The 23,971-nt window shown below is 36.1% G+C and overlaps 1 protein-coding gene across 1 annotated transcript in view; it reads left to right on the forward strand.

Moving 5' to 3' along the window:
* The window catches only part of LOC111060302, a 78,299-nt gene extending 55,181 nt beyond the window's left edge, over positions 1 to 23,118 (forward strand). Inside the window, 9 exon segments of the mRNA XM_039439254.1 lie at positions 2,328 to 2,431; positions 3,807 to 3,998; positions 4,940 to 5,127; positions 10,356 to 10,506; positions 11,589 to 11,914; positions 12,709 to 14,234; positions 15,120 to 15,407; positions 19,168 to 21,099; positions 21,102 to 23,118. Coding sequence (XP_039295188.1) covers positions 2,328 to 2,431; positions 3,807 to 3,998; positions 4,940 to 5,127; positions 10,356 to 10,506; positions 11,589 to 11,914; positions 12,709 to 14,234; positions 15,120 to 15,407; positions 19,168 to 21,099; positions 21,102 to 21,859 — 5,465 coding nt within the window. The 3' untranslated portion in view covers positions 21,860 to 23,118.
* The last annotated feature ends 853 nt before the right edge of the window (positions 23,119 to 23,971 follow it).

A 23,971-nucleotide genomic window follows, 5' to 3' on the forward strand; every position in this document is an offset into this window, starting at 1 on the left:
TATACTATTAATGATCTTTATATATCATCCCATGTTAACAATTTAACGTGCCTATCTCATAGAATATAGATTGATACTACTATGTATGTTGATTGTTTGGGAAAATCAACTGACGGTGAAATTGATTCAATCACTATGGTAGCCTAATTGCGAAGTTACATTCCCTTTGACAGGACCAAAATTGTGATTGCAACTATAGTCAAAGACTACGCAGTGAACAAAGTCCACCTAACTCAATAATTTCTAGCAGAGGCCATAGCTAATTTCAGTCCACTGCATTTCATTGGCAATGTTGGAACAATGATAGGGTTATTAGTTTTATAGTGATGGACAGGGACAAAATTCAAGTTTTCCTCGTGTCTTTACTGGGAAATTGGTTGGGAGTTCCTATTCAATGAAGCTACTACTTTGATATGGTATCTGTGATGTTGGAGTTCGTAATAGCTGGTCACAGATACTAACTTGGGAAGAAGGGAAATTAGATCAAACAGTGCATGTTTGAATACACCTATTATTCATTAAAATTATTATTGCATATCGATATTTTAATAGAGGCTGTCGAATACAGAACCTGGCTGGTTTTGATAGGTTGAATATATTAATAAATATATATGTGATGGAGTTCGTAATAGCTTGTGGCAAATTTCAGAATAAATCGATGGTTACAGCTACTTGTGAAGAAGGGTAATCAGATCAAACAGTGCTTGTTTGAATACACCTATTATTCATTAAAATTATTATCGCATGTCGATATTTTAATAGAGCCTGTCAAATACAGATCCTGGCTGGTTTTGATAGGTTGAATATATTAATTACTGGACAATTTATAGAATAGATAGAACCATATTCACGAGCTGCACGGTTAATTGGAAATTCCACATTATAGTGAGTACTGATTTTCAATTGAGCTGAGAGAGAATAATTCAGAATATAATATTTCAAAGTGGAATTTAATATATTTCAATTTTTTTATATTGTAATGATTGTAGCCTACTCATTTCTCGAAAGTTTGGCGTAAGCCTACCCAACTTCCACTGTCTCATTCTAAAATTCTTTCGACTGAAGGAAGGAGGTCAAAAAAAATTGCGAGCCTTATTTTGGGTTTACTTGGAGTATTTAATTACAGATTTGGGCATGAACCCAATAATTTATTTATTTATTCGGTACAATCATGTACAATTATTATTACATTTATTTGAGAAGGCACAACAGGCTTATACCCAAAACTGTCCCGTCTCAAATTTTTACTACAGTCCAAATAAAATTGAATTATAATTGTCTCAACTTGTATAGCCTATGAACTAAATGGAGAATAAATAGGCTACATTCGACTGGGAAAATTCAAAGCACATCAGTGAACATTAACATATATTCCTCAAGAGGGAATTCCATAATCCTTTGCTTCTAATCAATTGAAAAATAAAGTATGATATTCCATCACATATTTGACGAATTTTTCATTTTTTTCAACCCATAGAATATAAGAAAGTTTGATAATTTCTCAATAAAAACGTTTCCGCGTTCAATGTTTCTAATCAATTGATTCAAAAATTAAGTACATTTTTCATTTGAGACACATTTAGACATTTTTCTCAACTAACTTGCAATCTTATAATTCATTATGGTTATTTTCAATTATTGGTTAAGGAGGTAGGTGTGATATTTTTCCAGTGCACAATATAGAATAGAATAGAATAGAATTTATTGCTTCTCATAAGAAACAGTACAATATCACAAGAAAAAAAAACAAAAATATCAAGTTATTATCCATATTTATAAAATGATATGGCTCAAAAATATAACAATGTAAGAATACAAAGAAATATTTCTCATTTAAACATCGCCATATGCAGTCATAATGATAATATAACCAAAAGTCATTAGCCACATTTTCCAACTACTTATGCTCATGAAAAAAATAACTAAAAAATTCATATTTCTTTAAAAGAACCGAAACAATAAAATATAATATACCTAACATTTTCTTTGTAATATAATATACCTAACATTTCTTTGTTACACAATTATACTGCTAAATAATTAGCCTACTATACTGTATGGTACAAGAAACAATAATAAGGTACCCCTGTAATGAAAATTATGTTGAGGTTACCAAGTGAGTCAAGCCCGATAATCACTTAATCACAAAAAAATTTCCTTTTGAAAAAAAATAAATCTTGAAAAAAAATTAATGTAAAGTGCCATTAGCCCAATGATCTGATCCAATTCTCAATGAGAAATTGCTTGATATCATTTTCTAATATTTCACAATGTTATTTTCTTCTATTCAATGAATTGGAAATTCACATATTCTCTGAATTTTCCAGGGTGCGGTAGCGGAAAATATCTAAATGTGAATCCTATGGTTTTCAATCTGGGAGGAGACAGGTGCACGAAGCTGGTGGAAACTGCCAAGGAAAAGAACAATGAGGTCAGGAAAAACTAGAAAATTTCAATTCCAAGTAAATATTTCATTTAGAAACAGTTCTACTACATCTTGTAGTGGAAAAATGAAAAAGTAGAGTAAAGTTATATGACATTTTGTTGCTATTGAATTGCCAAAGAGATTTTGAAAATTTTACTTTACAAATATCGAGGTTCAAAGTGTAGAGGTATAGGAGGCCTTGTGAATAGTTATGCCTCCTTGGCCTTCTCCTACACACAACTTATCATTGAATTTTTTGTGGTAAGGTGAAGAACTCGGCAGTTAAGTTCTCGCCTTGAAGACCTATGTTATCCTATTCTATCCAATTCTTATTCCTGGAAAGTGTTTACAGAAAGAGAGAATGAATGATATCTGCGAGTGAGATGAATATTACAATGCATAATTTTGACTTGGATTGTATCATAGAGAAAAAATAGCGTAAGTAGATATCCCATGAAATAGGGCGTTTATGTCGCAACTTTTACTGTTATCTCAAGCCCATGTAATTCTTTCCCGTGGAGCTGTGTGACACTGGTAGTTTCTCATATTGTGCCGTTCATACACTCTCACCCCAACAAAACAGTAAAATTCGACAATAATCAACAGTAATCGACTTGAGATAACAGTAAAAGTTGCGACATGAACGCCCTATACCATGGGATATCTATGGGATATCTACTTACGCTATTGTTTCTCTATGATTGTATGTAATCGTTGTTATTTTGCTGCTGTGTTTTTTTATAGTAGATTATTGTTGTTATTATTGTAATATCTTGTATTTTGATGTGGCTGATACAAATTGCAAAGTATCAGGAAATGGAAAACCTAAGTACCCCTTTCAAAAACTTCTATTCGCGACATGTTTCAACATATATAAATGTCATTTCCAAGCCATTTCCACTTTTAATATCTTGAAACATATCGTTAATAAAAGTTTTTGGAAGGAGTACTTGGTTTTTTTAATTCCCAGGGGTACATAGACTTTCATTTCTAGACTTGAAAATGGTATTTATATGTTGTGAATAAAAGTATTTTTTGAAAAAGGGAACCTGGATTTTTAATTTCCTGATAAATGAGAGTAGCTCTCACCAAAAAGTTAAATATGCAAGTGTTTGCTGTGGGAATAAAAATAGTTGAATTTAGTGAGTGAGTCCCACTTTTACCTGCTGCCAAAAGGCGTGTGAGGTGCTAGAGATCAGAACTATTCATGAGGCCTCTCCACTATACTCAGTATAAAAACAATGGCCGGATGTTCTGTAGGTCTGATGTTTCTTATACTGCATTTTACTTTTTTCCTACTTACTTTGGTGCATTATTTATTTATGAAATTTGCCAAAAACAAAATACAAAAAAAAATTATTGATAATTAATTTTTTGTCAGGTTTTGGTATGCGACAACCTGGCACTGCCGTTTAGAGACGAGAGTTTCGATGCGGTTCTGTCCATAGCGGTGGTTCACCACTTCGCCACCACTGAGCGACGAGTCAATGCACTACGGGAGCTGACCCGGGTGCTCAGGATAGGTGGCCGACTTGTCATATCCGTCTGGGCTATGGAACAACGCCATCGCAAGGTAATGTTTCAATATTGATTTTCAATTATATCACAAGTAACAATCAATGAAGCAACATAATATTGTGATCGACTACGGAATAGAATCAATTGAATTATTCATTTATTTATTACATAAACAGAAAGACTACAATCAGTTAAATTCATTCAGAAGACTACGAATGAAGAAGTACACGATCATAACACTAGAACTAGAAACAATATAGCTTTAAGACAGCATAGGTTGAAACTGTATGAGAAAATACCTTCTTACATTGGTGCTAAGTTATACAATCAAGCCTGCTGATTTGAAATCTAAGTCAATAAGCATTTTCAAAAGTAGTTTATATGCAGCTTTCTTGCTGCAAGGGCTTTTATGATTTGGTTCTCATGTTATTCAAACACGATTAAAATTTTACAGGCTTTTGTGCATACCTAAAGGATCACAGATCGATCCCTGTGTGACCGGGCCCTCAAAAGTATTAGTATATCATATACTGAGGTCCACGTTATGATGTCAGTTAAGAAATATAGGATAACAGCGTTGCCGATTCTCTACCTTGCCACTGCCTTCTATAGAGGATTGCTGATACGGATTTAATATAAACATATCATGTTAAATTTATCATTCTTGCTCAAAATAATCAACTATATTTCATTCATAAAGAAAATTATGTTCTTCAATGATCAAATAATAATTTTGCATAATTGAGATGAAATATTTGGTCATTAATTATATTCCTACATTGTTGGAAAACGATCTGGCAACGTTGCGTTGCGTCGCTATCTGATGCTATGTCGAATGATAAAAATAAGATATCATCAGCAACACAAATGTTAATCAATACTGCCTTTATAACGTGGACCTCACTATACAAGTTGAGGATAAAAAAAATGGAATCATGAATGTGAGAAGAAAACGTAAGTCGTAATAAGTTGTGACGACGTTGTTGACTGTTTCAGTTCGAGTCGCAAGACGTGCTAGTGCCGTGGCACCGTCCTCAGCGCCAACAGGCGCCCTCCCTGGAGGTCACCTCCACCACGACCACCACCTCAGGGGAGGAGGAGGAGGAGGACTGTCCCGCCGGAGCACCCCCGCCCTACCACGCCTACACGCAGACTGAGGACAGCGACTCGTGCCGGTCGGTCAGGTACACACAAAACACAAACAGCTACACTCGCTCTGCTTTCCAACCGATTTCTCGAAAAGAATACTATTGGCTCTTATGGGAGAGTTCACACAATGACTAAACAGAATACCATTGAGTCTTATGGGAGAGTTCTCACACATTGTCTAGAAAGAATATAATTGGTTCTTATGGGAGAGTTCACACGTTGATTAAAAAGAATATCATTGGGTCTTATGGGAGAGTTCTCACACATTGTCTAGAAAGAATATAATTGGTTCTTATGGGAGAGTTCACACGTTGACTAAAAAGAATATCATTGGGTCTTATGGAGAGTTCTCACACATTCTCTAGAAAGAATATAATTGGTTCTTATGGGAGAGTTCAATACCATTGGGTCTTATAGGAGGGTTGTCACACAATGACTAAAAAGAAAATCATTCGGTCTTATGGGAGGGTTCACACACTGTCTAAAAATAATACTATTGGTTCTTATGGGAGTGTTCACACATTCATTATTTGTTGTGTGTACTCTGCTAGGCAAGAAATGAATACCATTGATTCTTATGAGAGAGTTCACACATTTTCTAGAAGAATATGATTGGTTCTTGTGGAAGATGCAGGTATTGTCTGAAAAGAATACTGTTGGTTCTCATGGGAGAGTTTAGACATTGTCCAAAAAGAATGATATTGGTTCTTATGGGGGAGTTCATACATTGTCTGATGAAAAATGTGTAGTTAGTCTGCTGGGCAGGATATGAATAGCATTCGTTTTTATGGGATAGTTCATACATTGTCTGATGAAGAATGTGCAGACAGTCTGCTGGATGAATTGGTTCATTGGCATCGGCTCTTAAGGGAGAGATCACACAGTGTCTAAAAAGAATGCTGTTAGGTCTTATGGGAAAATTCTCGCATTGTATGCAAATAATGTCATTGGTTCTTGTGGAAGATTCAGATATGTCTGAAAAGAATACTATTGGTTATTATGTGGGTTTTAATGCAACGTCTAAAAAGAATAGCATTGGTTCTTATGAGAGAGTTCACACATTGTATAAAAAATATTGTTGGTTCTTATGGGAGAGTTCTCGCATTGTCTGTGAAGAATACTATTGGTTCCTACGAGAGATTTCGATTCAAATCAAAATCCATATTGTTGGAAACATTGAGCAATCTTAACGAACGTCAAGGTACTGTAAAATACAAGCTAAAAAATAAGGTTTTTGAACTCAGGGGACTTTGAAACGTATAGAAAACTTGAAATTAGGTTCCCTTTTTGTGTAGTTGAGAAGTTGATATTGTGGTAATTATTAATATTGAATGAAATTTTTTTTTTCATTCAAAAAAAATTTCATTCTAAATGAAATTAGGTTCCTTAATTTTTTTGGAAAGCAATACTTCCCTTACCTATGATAATAGAGCAAGGAAAGTAAAAATCAAAGAACTAGTGCACACATTGTTAGGCCACTAACTAGGGCACTCCACTAGGCAGAAAATAAATACCATTGGTTCGTATGGGAGTTTTTACACATAGTCTGGATTGCAATGTGTGAACACTCTACTGGGCAGGGAAGAAATATAATGGGTTCTTATGAGAGTGTTCATACAGGATGGGAGTGAGTGAATAGACTGATAGGCAGAAGAAAGATTCCTGGTTTTTATAGTAGTATTCATAATTGACAAGATGAAAATTTGTGGAAAATCTGGCTCACAGTATAAACTTTTTGTGTAGTTGAGAAGTTGATATTGTGGTAATTATTCATATTGAATGAAAAAGACTTGGAAAGTGTCAAAAACTAAAGATTTATTGATATTTAGAAAGACCGGTTTCGGTTATTATACCATTGACATGACATTGTTTATCAGAGATTGTCAATGATGTAATAACCGAAACCGGTCTTTCTAAATATCAATAAATCTGTGGTTTTTGACAATTTCTTGGTCTTTTTTATTCATTTACAGTATAAATAATATCTTGGCACTCGTGGAAGTCTTTGGGCATTGTCACAATGGGAACGCGAAAATAATCCTGTGAAAAACACTTAGGCTAGGCCTGTTGATCCTTTTCTAATCATGTATATTGTTAAATGTAAATAAATTGATAAATAAAACCTATTGAATTTTCATTCTACTGTCCAACAGAGGTCTGTTCACACATTTTCATTTCCCTAATGTATTGAAACTGCCATAATTACAAATGGTATTACATTTCTTCAATGTGTGAACAGTTCCATAAGAACCAATGCTATTCTTACCACGTTCGGCATAGAAGAAATTCATTGGAAAGCAGGGCTTACATCCACACTCACCACTGTTTCAGCCTCTGTGCGGAACTGTTGTGAACTTGAAAAATGGCTTCCAACAACTCGATTGCGAAGCGAAGAGCATCTTTGATGAGTAAAGGATTTAATCCCAAAACAAAACAGTCTTTGAAGAAATGTTGATTTCCCCATAGTGTTTTCCCTTCAAACTATAGTTTATTATTTTCGATTCAGTATAATGAATGTTCTGTGAATATTCTCGATGGATTATGACGGATAAAGATGGTGAATTATTTGAATATTTGTTTTTGTTTTCTACTCCATCATATTATTGCACCAATTATCTCAGTCTAAAACTCTTTTGTAATGAATGATAAAGAATTATTATGGCATGATAGTCTAGAGCTTTCTGGAGCACTTGACGTTTTGATTTGACCAGTTCAATATTTTCTAAGAGATGTACAGATCTTCCAGATTGTAAATTCATTTCATATTCTTTTTGGATTCATTGAACGTATCTTACTAGAATTTTTTATTGAAATTTCTCTATTTTTTGTCTAATTGTCACTCTCTCTTCTTCTCTTCTTTTTATCTCTATCTTTAATAATAATATTTAATTTGTATGGCTCTTATTGGGGTGGGGAGTTCCTGACGGGAGTTCCACCTCACCTGCATATATCATTTAAGCCGTCAATCATTTATTAGAACTTATGGCTGTCATAATTTATCTCTTTTTTTCTTCCTCTATCATACATATTTCTGTATATTCTTCCAATTTCCTGTATAACTAACTATGTTCTCTTTTTCATGCTATTGAAAATCATTCTCTTCAAATAAAGTTCACAATGGTCCTCATAAGCTACATTTCGCACAACATGCACTCTTTACAATCATTCTCTTTCAAACTCACTACATAACAAAATTCTTTATCTAGATAATTATAAGTCGCATGAAATTCTTTTTATTATAAACTAAATAGCATGCTAATCACAGTAAATAAGACTCTCATGTTCATGACTATGGAATTCTGTCTTGTACTCGATTCAAGATTCAATTCTTTTATTCAGGAGTTTGATAACTTTCTATTCATTAATATTTATCAGAATTTCAATTTCACGTTTAATCATTATTCTTAAGAAAGCATGCTTTGATATTGCTGACTGACTATCATTGAAATTTTTCCAATTTCCATATTATATCACAATCAGATATTGCAAATGAATTATGACATGAGTTTCAATGTAGTCATATCTACGTTATAAAATATTCAATCTCAGTCATTAAAATTCATCATCAAATCATTGAAAAAATATTTTTTCGCCCCACTTGGATGTAATAAGCTGGTTTTCGTGCGTCATATGGAGGCCGAAAATGATTGTTTTCTGACCAGGCCGGTAAAAGTTTTACGGCCCTAGGGCTGTAAAATAACCTTGAAGTCAGCTGATTCTGATTTGATGTGAAGGTGTTTACAAAATGGTTTATGTAAAGGAATCAGTTCATGCTTCTAGAATTGAATAAGTATTCTGCAATAAGATACTATTATTTTATTTGGATGAAAAAAATACAGATAAGATATATATTATAAACTATTCAAATTCGATTTTCAGAGTAGGATAGAACTTCTAACCTAAACTTCCGAAGTCAACGACAACAATCATTGTTGACGTTGACATTCAGATTGGCCAAATTTCAAGTGTGCTAAAACAGCTGATCAAAAAACTTTTCATCATTTGTGTTTATTATTCAAGAATCAAATCATTTATAATTATATCTATCATCTTATTGTCATTTGGAAGAATAAAAAGTATAAACTCAACCTCTTACATAATTGAACATAATCTTTTAGGTTATTTAGACAAATCAGAATAAAAAATAAAAGTACTTGGACAATTTCCTGATATTCAGATTACCTCAGATTTACTAGAGCTATGACCTTCCTGTTTTGCTTTTCGGAAGTGCCCAATAAACAATTATTCTCATATTTATATTGTTTATTTTTCTGTGTGGCGAAAAATAACGTTCTCACCATGGGCAAAAATGTTTTTCCGGCTCTCAATCTTTTCTAGTCCTCGGCCTACGGCCGGACTTGAAAACCGATTTCGAGCCGGAAAAGTCTCATTTTCGGCCCTAGGTGCGAAATATACTATTTTTGTCATAGTCATTCAATTTCAGCTGTTTACATCCATGAAATCAAGCTGATATTTAGAAACAGCTGAAATAGCATGAAACAGCTGATTGTAGAACAAATAAACCTATGATTCTCATTACAGCATACTGTACTGTAATAAAATCATATGTTTTCTTTACAGTCGAGTATGTTTCCTAGTTCCTAATTTGGAACAGCAAAATTGGAACAAAAACCGCCTTTTTGCGCTTCAGGTGGAAGTTTTGTCACCTACAATCAAGATATTTCTGATTCGAAACTTGTAAACTAGGTTATGTTTATAGAATGCATGTAGTAATGTCAGTACAAGCAAGTAATGTTTTCTGTTTCTCAATTATTCTTTTCTAGATCATTATGACAAAAAATAGTGTAAGTTTCTTGGACGTGAATGTCTTTTGCAGTGCTCGAATGAAATTCTAGTCTCGGCTGACGCCTCGACTAGAAACATCATTCTCGCCTGCAAAAGGCCCCTTCCCGTCCTTGTGACTTAAGATACTATTCTCGACGAATAAAATATGATTGATTTATTTTAAAGTGATATTTTAGCAAATATAACAGAGTTAATATTACATATATACCGGAATCAGCTATTTGGCAGAGAATCGGCAACGCTGTTGTCCTACCTTTTTCACTGACATTATAACGTGGACCTCACTATAGTAATAATTGGCTTTGCAGCCACTGTGCTCTCTCTAAATTATTTGGTAACTATAAAATTCACTATGATCTAATCTAAATTTATTCATTATTCGTTCTATAGTTTTCACATGTACTCGTGAGTACAATTTTTCAGTTAGTTTTATTAATAGTCGTTGTTTTGTTGACAGACCTGCCGGTAACGGACAACGTCGCAGAGCAAGAAGTCGACATAAAGGGAGGTCGATAGACCCCGCCAAGGCGATGACCAGCTCTCCCAGTAGTTCCAGTCTCTCAAGTCCCAACGAAACATGCTACAGTTTTGTCAGGAAGGCTCTACAGGTATGTTCGGAGAAACTGAATCTCTTTCTTATTACTTTTGAATAGTCGTACTGAGGACTGCATTAAATGAAATAGTGATTTATCATTGTGTGCATGATTTATAACTGTCATCAATTATCATTGATCATTTATGTCTATGATCAATTATTATCATTGATCATTTTTGTCTATGATCAATAATTATCATTGATTATTTATGTCTATGATCATTTATGATTATGATCCTCTCCAGAACTCCTAAGTACTGACACTCTAAGCTGGTCGTCTTTCTTCAGACCAAGTTTCCAGTTTCGTTTGTCTTGTAGAACATAATTATCCAGTTTATTCCCAAACCTATAATATGTCTTCTAAACCATCGACTGATACACATTGCAATTCTGCATGCTCTAATCATACTCTCAAACCAGCTACGAGAGTTTTCACAGTTTTTCCTTTAAAATATATCCTTTGTCTGTCCCTATTTAGATTCATCCTGTACAAATGATCATGTACAGATTTTTCCTGAAAGAATCTATGATTTTCTCATTATGCATATATATATATTATGCAAGTAAAAATTATGTTTCCCATAAACTTTCATCAAAATATTAGTATTCTATTTCACTTTCAACCTGAGTTTCTGTACCTGCTATGGATATTTTTCTGGGAAATAGAAAATATGTATTCATTACATATTCATATACATGATTTATTTCATTTAAATAAATTAGGAGCTGAATGATGAAGTCAATCACTCCACGAAGTTGTTAGAACATTTTAGCTTCTGATGTGTTAATAATAGAACGTGTGTTATAGCACGTACTTCATAAAGAAGATTTCAGGCAATATTATAATTTTATTCCATGCTCCATAAGAATTGGTCATGTGCTGAGATCAAGGTCTCTAGTTTATTTTCAGATAAATACTTTCTCAGCCAGTTTTGATTCGAGGCCAGTTTACCGTAAAAGGAAATATTGATGTATAGTGTATTTTATATCTTTTATCGTTGTATCATGTATTCATGTACCATGAATATCCATGTATCATGTATCATATGTCTCTCAACTAATATCCTGTATCCCGTACCTTATATCTTCCCGCAGAAACTAGCGGGAGGCAAACGAGGTGGCTCCCGTCACCGGCCCTGGTTCCTGGAGTCGTGGACATCTTGCGCCTCGTCCAAGTGTGACTGCCCGCCCGCGCGCCGCTACGAGCCGGACGGCTGTGAGGACATCCTCGACTTGCCCATCGAACTGCGCCGGCTCGAGGGGGACCAAGATGGCGGCCCCGGGAACCAAGATGGCGGCTGTTCGGCGCCCCACCGCCGGCAGACCTTCGCCTGCTCGCATCACAGCTCTGAACTGCAGCTCAACCACAAGTCAAAGAGTCTCAGCGATATTATCAACGTCGAGCAGAAGGGTATTGTTAGGTGAGTGAACCTGGAAATTGCTTAAATTAATGAAAATATGGCTCTCTCGGACGGAAATTTATTTCTTTGCGCACAGTACATTTGTCACATTTATATTAAATATAAATTTATATAATATTCAATTCAAAAACGGTTAATGTTAATAAAGGCATCAGTCACTGACTGATTCCCTTTAACAAAAATCAGTTATTTCCAATGCCTTCTGTGACTGTAATAATGCATGGAATGATGCCGTTTCAACACAAAACATTAGGTCGAATATCAAAGAACCAGATTATGTTTAAATATGAAAATCGAAAAAAATGACTAATGGCCTTTCAACATTTAGCGCTTCATTTCCATCAAAGTTCAAATTCCAATTTTATTGCCTCAAAATAATATGAAAAAACAGTTTTTCTCTCTTTTTACTTTTCTTTTGTATTCATTAGTATTTCAAACTGTACTGTTTGTGTTTTTGTGACAGATAGAGTTCTTATCCTATTTTTTCTATATTATATTCTATAACTAAATAGTTTTAATCTCCTTCACTTTGTTTCGAACGAATGTTGACAACAAAAGCATTCCTTCCAAATTTTCATATCAGTGACAGTGACCGGCACAGTGAAATATAATTTCATACAATTACAACATTCAATCTCCATTTCGAGAAAGTATGGTAACTAGAGTACTGTAAACTTTAATATTGTCAGTAACAGTTTCTTCTAGTTCAATATTTGTAAGAATTTCCACATTCAAGTATTCAATTACTATGAGTTATATTCTATTCTTTCTTCAACTTTTCCATTTTTTTTCAGATCGAGATCGAGTGTACCCAGCTTGGAAGTTCGTCCCTCAGAAGAAGAAGCTGAACCCACTGAACCAGGAACCAAGACTGAATCCACAACCACCACTTCCACCTCGCTAAAACCGAAACTGGTCAAGCAGAAGAAATCCGTGTGCGAGGAGGACTTCGAAGGGGAGGAAGGTGATGAACCAACAGACATGAAGGACTTAATCAAAGCTTTACCTGACTTCCGAACCACTGGTCATCAGGGCTCTTCAAGGAAAGGAAACGTTTTCAAACAGTCATCAATGAATGAAGAACTGATGTCCACTGAAAGACTGAAAGAGAAGGAAAAAGTGAGACAAAACATACAGAAGCAGGCGTCACTCAACGAGGATTTGATGTTCAGGAGGAACCGGACTTTGGATTCGTTGAGAGACACATTGTTTTCAGCTTCCACTGCCAAACGATTTCAGATACTCAAGAATGGTTTCACGAATAAAATCAAAAGTTCAACAACCGGCATTGAGAAGGTCCTAGGCAACTCATCGAAGCATGGGATTGTGAGGATTCTACAGAATTGGACTAGTGGGGATGCCAGTACTGTTCCCCAACCCACCCCAACTCCAGAACCTCCAACCCCTCCAGCTGATTCGAAACAGCTGATAGTTGTGGAGAAGAAGGAAGGTGAACGGAGGCATTCCAGGGAGGATGGTTCAGATTCTTCCAAAGACAGTAGTTTACAAAGTGACACCAGTGTTGATTCTGAGGACAGTTTTGCTTCGGTGATATTTGTTCCTAAGCCGGAAACCACTGTTGAACAATCGGCTACCTCAACTAATACCTCGCCCACGTTACAGTCAACACCTGCCTCACCACAACCAACCTCACCCAAGTTCAAAATCCCACCACCAGTCTCACCCAAACTCAAGAACGCGCCTCAGATTTCGTTTGGGATGTCATCATACCCATCGTCCCCTAAACTGAAACACCCGGGGCAGTTGTTGTCAGGATCTCCTACACCCACGTCTCCGAAAGGAAGGTTCCATTCTCAGCCGACATCTCCCCGACCTTATCAGACAACCTTCCTGACATCCCCCACAGCTAAAGCAGCCCTCAAACTGCAGCAGTCTCCCAACGGGTCCAATCCATCCAAGGTGTTCCTACTGAGCAATGCTCCCAAAACGCGTCCAACGGTTGGTTCCTACACGTTACCCAACATCTCCCACTTGACCCCCACTTCTCCGACGGGGGATCGGCCCGCTGACCCCGGGTCTCCCACCGACCCGCTCTCAAGGCCCATTCCGATCCCTGTCCTGAGGACACCTTCGCCCAAGGCGCGTGCCAAAAGCCTGACTTCCCCCAAGGAGGTCACCAAAGCGGGCAGTTTTCTGGATCTGAGACCAACTCTGTCCCCTGGGTTATCCCCCACCACGTCTCCCTGCAAGGATGCATCCAAGAAGGGGTCTGACAAAGAGGAAGCACCTAGTGAGAAGAAGCCATCAGAAAAGAATCAGGACGAGTTGAAGCAGCTGCAAGATTTGTTTAAACACAAGAGTGAGTATTTTCGTTTATCAAGCTGTCTTTCTAGAAATGAATATTGTATTTTACGAGGGCGAATCTCTATTAAAATTACACAAGTGGGCCTACATGATTCACAATTGATATTGATTTCATTGAAGAAATCACATAAAACGTAATTGTCATTATAATAAACAATAGCTTTCAATATCATGCATGCTACGAATTCCGATTCCAAAACTCAAATTGTTCACATACAAAACACTTTATCAGGTATCTTAAAACAACTGAACTATTGTAAATAGTATGTAGCCTAATGATAGTATATTTGTCATGGTACTTTTGATTTCAGGATTAATAAAATATGCGATGGATGAACTGTTGGGAAATTATTAACATTATAATTACAGAAAAAATTCCAAGAATCTTGAGGGTTAAGTGTAAGAGAGGTCCCAAACGTCACCCTCCTGGAATTCAATTACAGCAGCGATTCAATCCAATATTCGTCAATTCAATATCCAGAATATAAATTTGATAGGCCTAGAGCCTATTGCCTTTACTAGAGCCTTTTACTATATTATTTGGTTTTGAAAAATTTAAATTTAAAAATCCACTTTGTAAAAATAATTAAGAACTGGAAATTTTGTGAAGTGAACAACTACAAGGATCAACCTATTACAGAGTATGTGTAACCTTATCTAAATTTGGGAGAGGAATAGTACAATGTTACCTTATTTTTCTCTCCCTAGCATTTTTGATGATGTACTTATTGTATGAATTAAAAAAGAATTAGAGAAATGCATCATTTTCAACACTCTCTGCTACCTTCCCTAATACTTCCTACCTCCGCCGCTACGCTATCTTTTGACCCTTACTAAACTTGTTGACCCTTACTAAACTGTTTTAACGGTTTTGTTTTAGGTAAACCGCAATACCCGATCGTACGGCGGTCGGCGACAGTTGGCGCGGGTACGGGAAGCAGCAAACAGTCGAGCAGTGAGGCGCGGGCCAGCATGACCAAGCTGATGTCACTGGAGCTGTTCAACCCAGAGACAGACGACATGGACAGTGACTCATCGGGTGTGTCATCTCCTGACTCGGTCGGAAGTGTCATCTCGGTGCTCAACGATGAGGAACACGCTGCTACTGCCTCTGCTACTGCTAATATTTCTGTTACTGTCACTTCTGCTGCTACTGCTGCTGCTCAAGGTATACTGTCAAATTCAACAGTTACTTGAACATCATCATAATACAGTCAAATTCTAAAGATACCTTATCATCATGATACAGTCTGTAGTTACGTCTGAGAGTTTTTGTAAATCTAGAGACAAAAGAGCAACTTGACATCTAGTGACAAGAGTGCTACTGCTAGTGCTACTGCTGAAGGTATACAGGCAAATTCTATAGATACATCATCATCATCATCATTACCATCAACATCATCATACACAATCTATAGATTATAGTGAGGTCCACGTTATAATGACAGTGTTTGATTAACAGTGGTATTGATGTCCTTGTCTATCATTCAACAAAGCGGATGGCGCTATCTCTTTCTCACTTTGCTCTGTTGCCAGATCGTCTTTCAACAATGTAGAATTAATAATTATTCAACAAAATATTTCATCTTAATTATGTAAATTCATTATGAAATTATTGAAAAATATAATTTCTTGCTAAATAAAACATAATTGATTATTTTAAACGAGAATGTTAAAATGTTTAAACAGTTAATATTACATCGATAAACCTGTATCATCTACCGTCTATAGAAGGCATTGACAAGACAGAGGTTCGGCAACGTTTTTCTCCTATCTTTCTCCACTGCCATTATAACGTGGACCTCTCGATATCCTTGTCCATCATTGGGCAGAGCAGATACTGCTATCCTTTTCTAGCTCTGCTACGTTGTTGAAAGTTAACGTATCTTATGATATCGCATCACTTTTAATGTTGTAAAGTGCAAATAAAAGTGCATCTATCCATCTATGTTGCCAGATCGTTATTCACGATCGTTAACGTAGACCTCACTATAGATCTTTTTTGAAAATCTAGAGACAAAAGGGCAACTTTACATTCTCGGCTAACATATCTCCCCTATCTCTATCAGATTGTTTTGTTTCGTAAAAAAGAATCAGTATAAATTGTACTGTGTTTAGTAACCCCGTTCTGCGTAGGCGGGTAGGCAACCTGCATTACAGCGTACAAGTTCTTTTCATTCTTCTTGCTCTTTTTTTTTGTTCTTTTTCGTTTTTGCTCTCCTTTTTGAAAAACTTATGCTGGATTCATATGGAAAAATATCTGAAAAATTGAATAAAACTAGTCTGGAAGCTGTAGTGTGAGTAGTTTTTGAGAAAAAAGTTGAAATATGCAAAAATCTAAGTAGAAAAACACAGACTTCTACGTTTGATGCCCAATAACTTTCTTTAATGACCAGTAAACAAATAATTTTTCGCAATAAAAATTGTAGAGAATTTAATTCTGAAAAGAATGATGTAAGCTGTGTAAACTAAATTTAAATAAAAGTTGGATAAAATGTATTCTTATGTAGTACATTACACCACAAAAATTTGCTGTTTTATGAGGAGAGAACTAATAACTCATAAGTTGTAGCTGATTGCAAATAAAATATTCGGTTTTTTATGAAAAGTTTTTTTTATATGAAAGTAGCATATCTAAATGACATTAAACTTATACCAAAAGACTAGTAGATTATGCCATTAAGCCTGGGAGGAAGCTCGAACAGAAGTAGATGATCTCCTATGATTCCTGCCCAAATGTTTACTGAAAACTGATGTTGTGGAAGATTAGGATTGATGGCATGAGGATTCTCAGCTGCCCAAATATGTTAGTTGTGGACGTTAACGATAGCTGTTCTTGTAAAGTGTGCCTCGTCGGTAAATAAAACGGTTGTTAAAAAGTTTGGGTAAACAAGTTTTACTAAAAACCATCGGCAAATACCAGCACGGGGAATACAGTCTCGTGGCAATAGAGTATGAACTTTCTGGAGGTGGTATGGATGTAATTGTTGCTCTTTTAGTATCCTCCAAATAATAGATTGATTGACATTAAACTGCACTGACAATTCTCTTGTGTTCTTCTCGGATGTTCATAAATTTCATTAAGAACTTGTTCTTCTAACTCAACAGTCTTAGTAGATCGGGGTCTGCCTGCATAAATGTGCTCTTTGGATATCAAAGAATCTGTTTCAGACAGACGTTGATGAATAGTGGCAAAAAACCTTGAACTTGGACATACTCGGTTAGGAAAGTTCTCTTGATACAAACGTCTTGCTTCAGTACTATTACAGTAGTGTCCCATTCCATACATTAAATGCATGTCAGCTAATTCGGAGTATGAATAATGTCTAAAATTACCTGCCATTTTTTAAAAAGTTAACACTTAACACAAAAGCAAAGTGAAATGGTTACAAATAACTGGTTAATAGATTAAACAAAAAACACAGCGCGGTTACAGTAGGCCTAACTTACAGTTTGTTTTTTTGTTCAACAGTGAGCTAAAATATTTCTGAAAATAATTTTCAGCTGATAATTTCTTTTAAATATTTTTTTATTTAAAACAAAATAAATCAGCTGTTTTGGAACAGCTGTTATTAAAATCCATGTTTTATTTGCAATCAGCTACAACCTATGAGTTATTAGTTCTCTCCTCATAAAACAGCAAATTTTTGTGGTGTAATGTACTACATAAGAATACATTTTATCCAACTTTTATTTAAATTTAGTTTACACAGCTTACATCATTCTTTTCAGAATTAAATTCTCTACAATTTTTATTGCGAAAAATTATTTGTTTACTGGTCATTAAAGAAAGTTATTGGGCATCAAACGTAGAAGTCTGTGTTTTTCTACTTAGATTTTTTGCATACTTCAACTTTTTTCTCAAAAACTACTCACACTACAGATTCCAGACTAGTTTTATTCAATTTTTCAGATATTTTTCCATATAAATCCAGCATAAGTTTTTCAAAAACTAGTCCCCAAACAATTCAGCATCGGTGTATTTCACCAGAGGAACTGAATTCCGGGCGAAATCTTTCACCCTGTATAGCTCGCTAATGAAGCGTTTATGGATATATGTTTATAGGAACTTTTTTTCTTATTTTTACCTCTACTATCACGTATTAAATTATTTTACCATAATGATGAATCACCCTGTATATATTATTATATATCTCTATTATATATTATATTCTATATCAGCTTGATTTGTTTTGTAAAAAGCAATCAGTATATTGTACTGTGTTTAGTGGCCCCGTTCTGCGTAGGCGGGTAGGCAACCTGCTTAACAGCGTACAAGTTGCTCTTTCAATAATAATTCTTCTTGCTCTTTTTTGTTTTCTTTTCTAATGAACAAGAGCTTTGTGTTTTACATTATTAAAATTAGAAATCTAAAAGTGAAAATAACTTTCAACTGTCAGCATTATTTGAATTGAAAGTTCACTATAGCCAATTTCAGTCACATTGAATCAGGGGAAAACGTGTGATGGAACTGTGCTTGGCTATAAAATTGAGCTTGAATGTAATATACAAATGAAATGTAAAGAATTTAGGACTTCTTCCAATGTGTAAAAAATTTCGAATTAGACTTTATTTAGACAGCAAATAATCTATTTGAATCGTCAGCTACAAAATAAAGATACTTTGAGAATAATTATCTAATATTAAACCAAGTATCGAATACTAAATAAAATACTATATTGAATATATTATAACCGAGGTGATGATATTGTCAGTTCTACATATTTTTCTGTTTAAACTTTGAAAATAATATACAACTTTTTTAATAGAATCCCTAGTACCCTTTAATTTCGATTTCACGACCGGTTTCGGCCAATCATGCCATAGATTATTGTCCAAATGAAACACGGAACTAGTCGTGTCATTAAAAATATTGAGTAAACCAGTGGAAAAAGATGAAAAATATATTACTAATATTTTTGTTGCAGATGTAGACCAGAAAGAACACAAGAAGGATGTGAAACCTCTCAAAGACCAACATCCAGTGAAGCAGGAGAATCCAAGTCAGCCACCAATCGTGAAGGAGCCAGTTATGTCTAAGGAAACACAGCCTACTCCACCTCCAAAGCCAACTCCGGTTCCTGATAGCAGCAACAGTACAGCTGAAAGACCATCAGAACCAACTCCAGTAGGTGTTGAGATAGTGATGAGTCTACCAGTGCCCAGTCAGACGGGAGTGATCCGCGTTGAAGTGGAAAAAGTCGAAAGCGAAAGAACAGTCTCAAAAGCCATCAAATCACCCCGCATATCTCCTTCCCATAGTTTACTAGAGGCGGTAGCAGATGTCGCCAGTAGTCTAGAGGAGACAGTTGACGCCGTGATTCAGTCGAGTCCGCGCGCTAGGAGGAAACAGCTGAAGCTGTTCGAATCCCCCGATCCTCTCACAATCCTCCAGGATGATCTAGTCACCCGTAGGAGTCCGCATAGGATAGAGGAAGCGAAGCTGAGTCCCGCACGGGTCACCGAACGCATGAGCACTTGGAGCAACAACGCTTCAACATCACAGACAAAAGTGGAGGAGCCTGATGTTGAGAAGAAACGTTGGAGTCTACAAGCCGACGACAGTGAACGATTTCTACAAACTAACAATGAAGCTAGTCGAGCTGTTAGTTTGGGAGCGATACCAAAGAAGTTCAACAGAAGTAAAACACATCTTTTCGATGAAGATGGGAAGAGTGAGAGGAAAGAAGCTAAAAGATTGGAGAAGGAAAAGAGAGAGGAGTTGTGGGACGAAGAGTGTCGACAACATTTGACCGATTTCGCTGAGAAACTCAGTGAGAAGTTGTTGGTAGAAATCGATAAATACAGGGAACAAGGAGGTATGTGCCAAACACAGTCCATCTCACTCTCGCCAGAGTTTGAGTTCGTCACAAATATCACTCTACAAAAGAACATTGAGATCATGAATGACCCGTATTTGAATAAGTTGAGTGAAGAGCTTCAAGGCTTGACAAAACTTAGTCTTGAGCTACAGGAGAAAAACAAAACGTTTCTGAATCAAATAAGAGGCATTGAACTGAGTAATGAAGCTAGTGGCAAGGATAGGCCATCTAGCTTCAAGCAGCCTTTTACTGAAGACATTGATGTGAAGAAGAAAGATGACAATGAAAAAATTATCTGCGATAAACCGGTTACAAAGACTAGGTTAGATAGCTGTGCTAGTACTAGTAAACAATTACCTGGAGTTGTTACAAACACTAGGTTAGATCCCATTGATAGTTGTGCTAATACTAGTAAACAATTACCAGTAATTGTTACAAACACTAGGTTAGATCCCGTTGATAGCTGTGCTAGCACTAGTAAACAATTACCAGGAGTTGTGATAGTTCCAGATGTTTCTAGAAGTAGTGAACAAACTGTTGAAATAGTTAGAACTCCATTGATCAAAACGTCGACAGTTGAAGTGGTGGCTTCAAAGATGTTGAAAGATGGTGAGAAACAGTTGAAAGCACTGGACAAGCCAATGACGACAATAACTACTAGTAGATTCAGTGGTGAAAACATAGAGAAGGCTAGTGATGTAAGGTTGTTGTTAACCACGAAATCAACTCTGAAGAAGCCTGAGCTGTGTATTGATACTAGTGACATTGATTCCGAGATGGAATCCACGGAGGATAGTTGGGCTGACTCTCGGAGGAACACTATGTTGCCTGTGGAGAGCAGTGGTTTGGAGAGTGGGGAAAAGAAGGATGATGATTTGATGAGGATAGAGATCCTGCCAGGCAGCGAAGTGCCTCGGCGACCCAGTATATCGGTCGAGACAACCGACCCAGCCGAGCGTGCTCTGAAGGATAAGGTGGATATGAGTATCCACGACTCCATCGGCCCGCTTCGTTCGGGGATTTCCTTGGAGTCTAGTGACGCGGGGATTTCTCGGAGAGAACAGGGAGCAGTAGTGATGGTAGCAGAGCCGGGTCTAGGAGGGATACCATACAGATCTGTGACTCTGGCAGTGTTTTGTCGTTGAGACCCGGGCTGTCCCTGGAGTCTAGTGATGCGGGGGATATCTCGGAGAGAACTGCAAGTGGTAGCGAGAGTAGTAGGGCTGGTGATTCTCGTAGGAACACTATCTCGATTGGCGATCAGACCAGTGGTAGTCAGGCATCGCTGCTACGTCCCGGGACAAGTTTGGAGTCGAGTGACGCAGGGGATGTGTCTGACAGGACAGGCAGTGGTAGTGATTGCTCGAGGGGCAAAACTGCGAGCACGGCGTCTCTGACGTCAGACAGGGCGGGGAGTGATTGCAGCAAGGACGCGAGGTACGCCGATCGTCGGGTCGCCAGGTGTGACGGGAGGTCATCCTCGGAGGACACCGCGTCCCATCGCAGCTGCATGAACAAGCTGGTGAGACAGAGGGCGTCCACCCAGGAACCACCCGAGACCCTCACGAAGACTGAGAGCTGTGAGACTTCTCTGAGTGGATCCACGTCTCAGGAAAGCTTGATGTCGGACAGTGGGGGAGGGGCCATCACTTTCCATCGCTACTACCACGTGTTCAAGGAAGGGGAACTCGATACACTCATCGAGCGGTACGTCGAGAACCTGCACATCATTACCTCTTACTATGACCATGCCAACTGGTGTGTGATAGCTGAGAAAGTGCATGTATGGACTATCTGATCAGTATTATTCACTTACTTATCCATAGAGACAACAGTTAAACTGGGATTAATATTAATCTCCCAATGTTAATCCATCCCAGTGATCCTATTGCTAACGGCATTAAAAAACAAACAAAACTCCCCACTCTAACAATTGTATCCTACTTAGAATCAACAACAAACTCTAGTAAATATCATAATCGTATATTTGTATAATATTCGTAATTGTGCTGTGAAACCAACAACTAAATATTGTTGTTGATATTTGCTAATATAATACGAATTTCCTATGTAAAAAATAGTAATTAAGATCGGAAAATTTTAGTGTATCCATATTGTATTTGTGCTGTGAAAACAACTCAATCGCTGTTGTTGATGTTTGCATGTAGAATGCAAGTTTCTAATGTGTAATGAATGTGTTTACTATTAAAATGTAGTAGCAGATGTATATCTGTACTGTATTTTTGTTGTGGAAACATCGATTTAATCAATATTGAAATTTCAATAAAAATTAAGTTTTGAATATTGAATACAGTGAAGGATAAAAACACTTCAAAAAGTTTCTTGTATGATCTCTAGTTATGTTTATAATGCCATCAATGTAAATTTAACGCTAGTTTAGATGATCGAAAAAAATCTAGTCTAATGATGTAACAACTAAATTTGATGTAGATATAGGATATTGGCTAAGCATTGTTACAACTTCCTAGTGATATCTTTGTAGCAAAAAAGTCGGATTATGTTTATTATGGTAGAAAGTGGAAATACTTAATCAACTCTATTGATGGATTAGTTTCATTGATTGACTGAGAATGAGACACCCTCCTGTTGCCGTATCTATAGTATTTAAGATCCTAAATCTTAATTAATACTGTCATTCAGAAACATGTCGATATATTGATAATGATGGATGATGGGATTCGAATTAGTTAAGATCGGAAATTCTAGTCATTGTTGCTGTACAAAAATTTCTCAATTGATGTAGAAATGATACTATGAAATTTACACAAGTTTCTAATAATAGTGAAGCTCGAAGAATTCTTGTAGATGATAAGATAGCGGTTTTCAAGGTCAATTCGAATAGAATTCCAAACAGTAGGCTATATTTACATTCTGAATCCTGTCGTCTAAACTGGAAGTCTGTTTGATCAGTAGATGATAGTCGAACTGAATCGCCGAATATCGGAAATAGATGCAATGTGCCTAGAATGCAACTCAATTTGGAAGTCTCTTTTCTGTATAGGGCTACTTGTAATATAAATACAAATCTCAATACCCTTTTTGAATTATTTTATCACAAAATGTTTCGGACATTCATGCCATTTTCAAATGATTCGAAATCAATCAATTTGGAAGTTTTGTTATAAATTCAAAGTCATAGATAACCTAATTAATTCACTTAAGCTGCGTTTACACCAAAGTTATTAACAAAATTTTAATAGCTTAATCTTTATAGATTCTATTAGATTGAAGATAACTTATCATACACATGATGAACATATGTGTTTGTCAAGTTCCGTTCAATCTAATAAAATCTATAAGGATTGAGTTATTAACATTTTGTTAATAACGTTGGTGTAAACGCAGCTTTAATTTGACATATTTTGTAATTCATTATCAAAAGCCTGATGGATAAGTCCTACGATGAATCAGAAATCTATATCTTTCTACAGAAATAACTATACAAAACGAATTGTTTGATCAATGAAATTATGAATTAGCCTACCTATCTAGTAAGATCATTTTTGAGTGTTTTCACCACCGGTAGTTTATTGAAACCCAAACTGATTTGATATAATTTTGAACGTTTATTTATATGATTTTCTAGAAAAAATCTAGATATAGGTTACTCATTATAATGCTCGATTTCAATTCCTTTCAAACGTTTTTAAATCTCTAATACTCTTCATAAAAATCTTCTTCTCCAATAGCTAACTTATTGATCATTCTTCAAATCATCACACTACTTTTAATCAATTTTGAATGTAACTCTCAGTTTCAACCAGTTTAGATGAACAGGACTCGACTGATATTCGATTTGCAGTTGATGATCGAATTGACTTGATTTTATGAATATTATTTCTAGTCTGGCAATGATATTCTAAAATATTTCATAGTATTACGAAATTAA

The sequence above is a fragment of the Nilaparvata lugens genome, chromosome 12 (assembly GCF_014356525.2).
Source record: "Nilaparvata lugens isolate BPH chromosome 12, ASM1435652v1, whole genome shotgun sequence".
Classification (NCBI taxonomy): domain Eukaryota; kingdom Metazoa; phylum Arthropoda; class Insecta; order Hemiptera; family Delphacidae; genus Nilaparvata; species Nilaparvata lugens.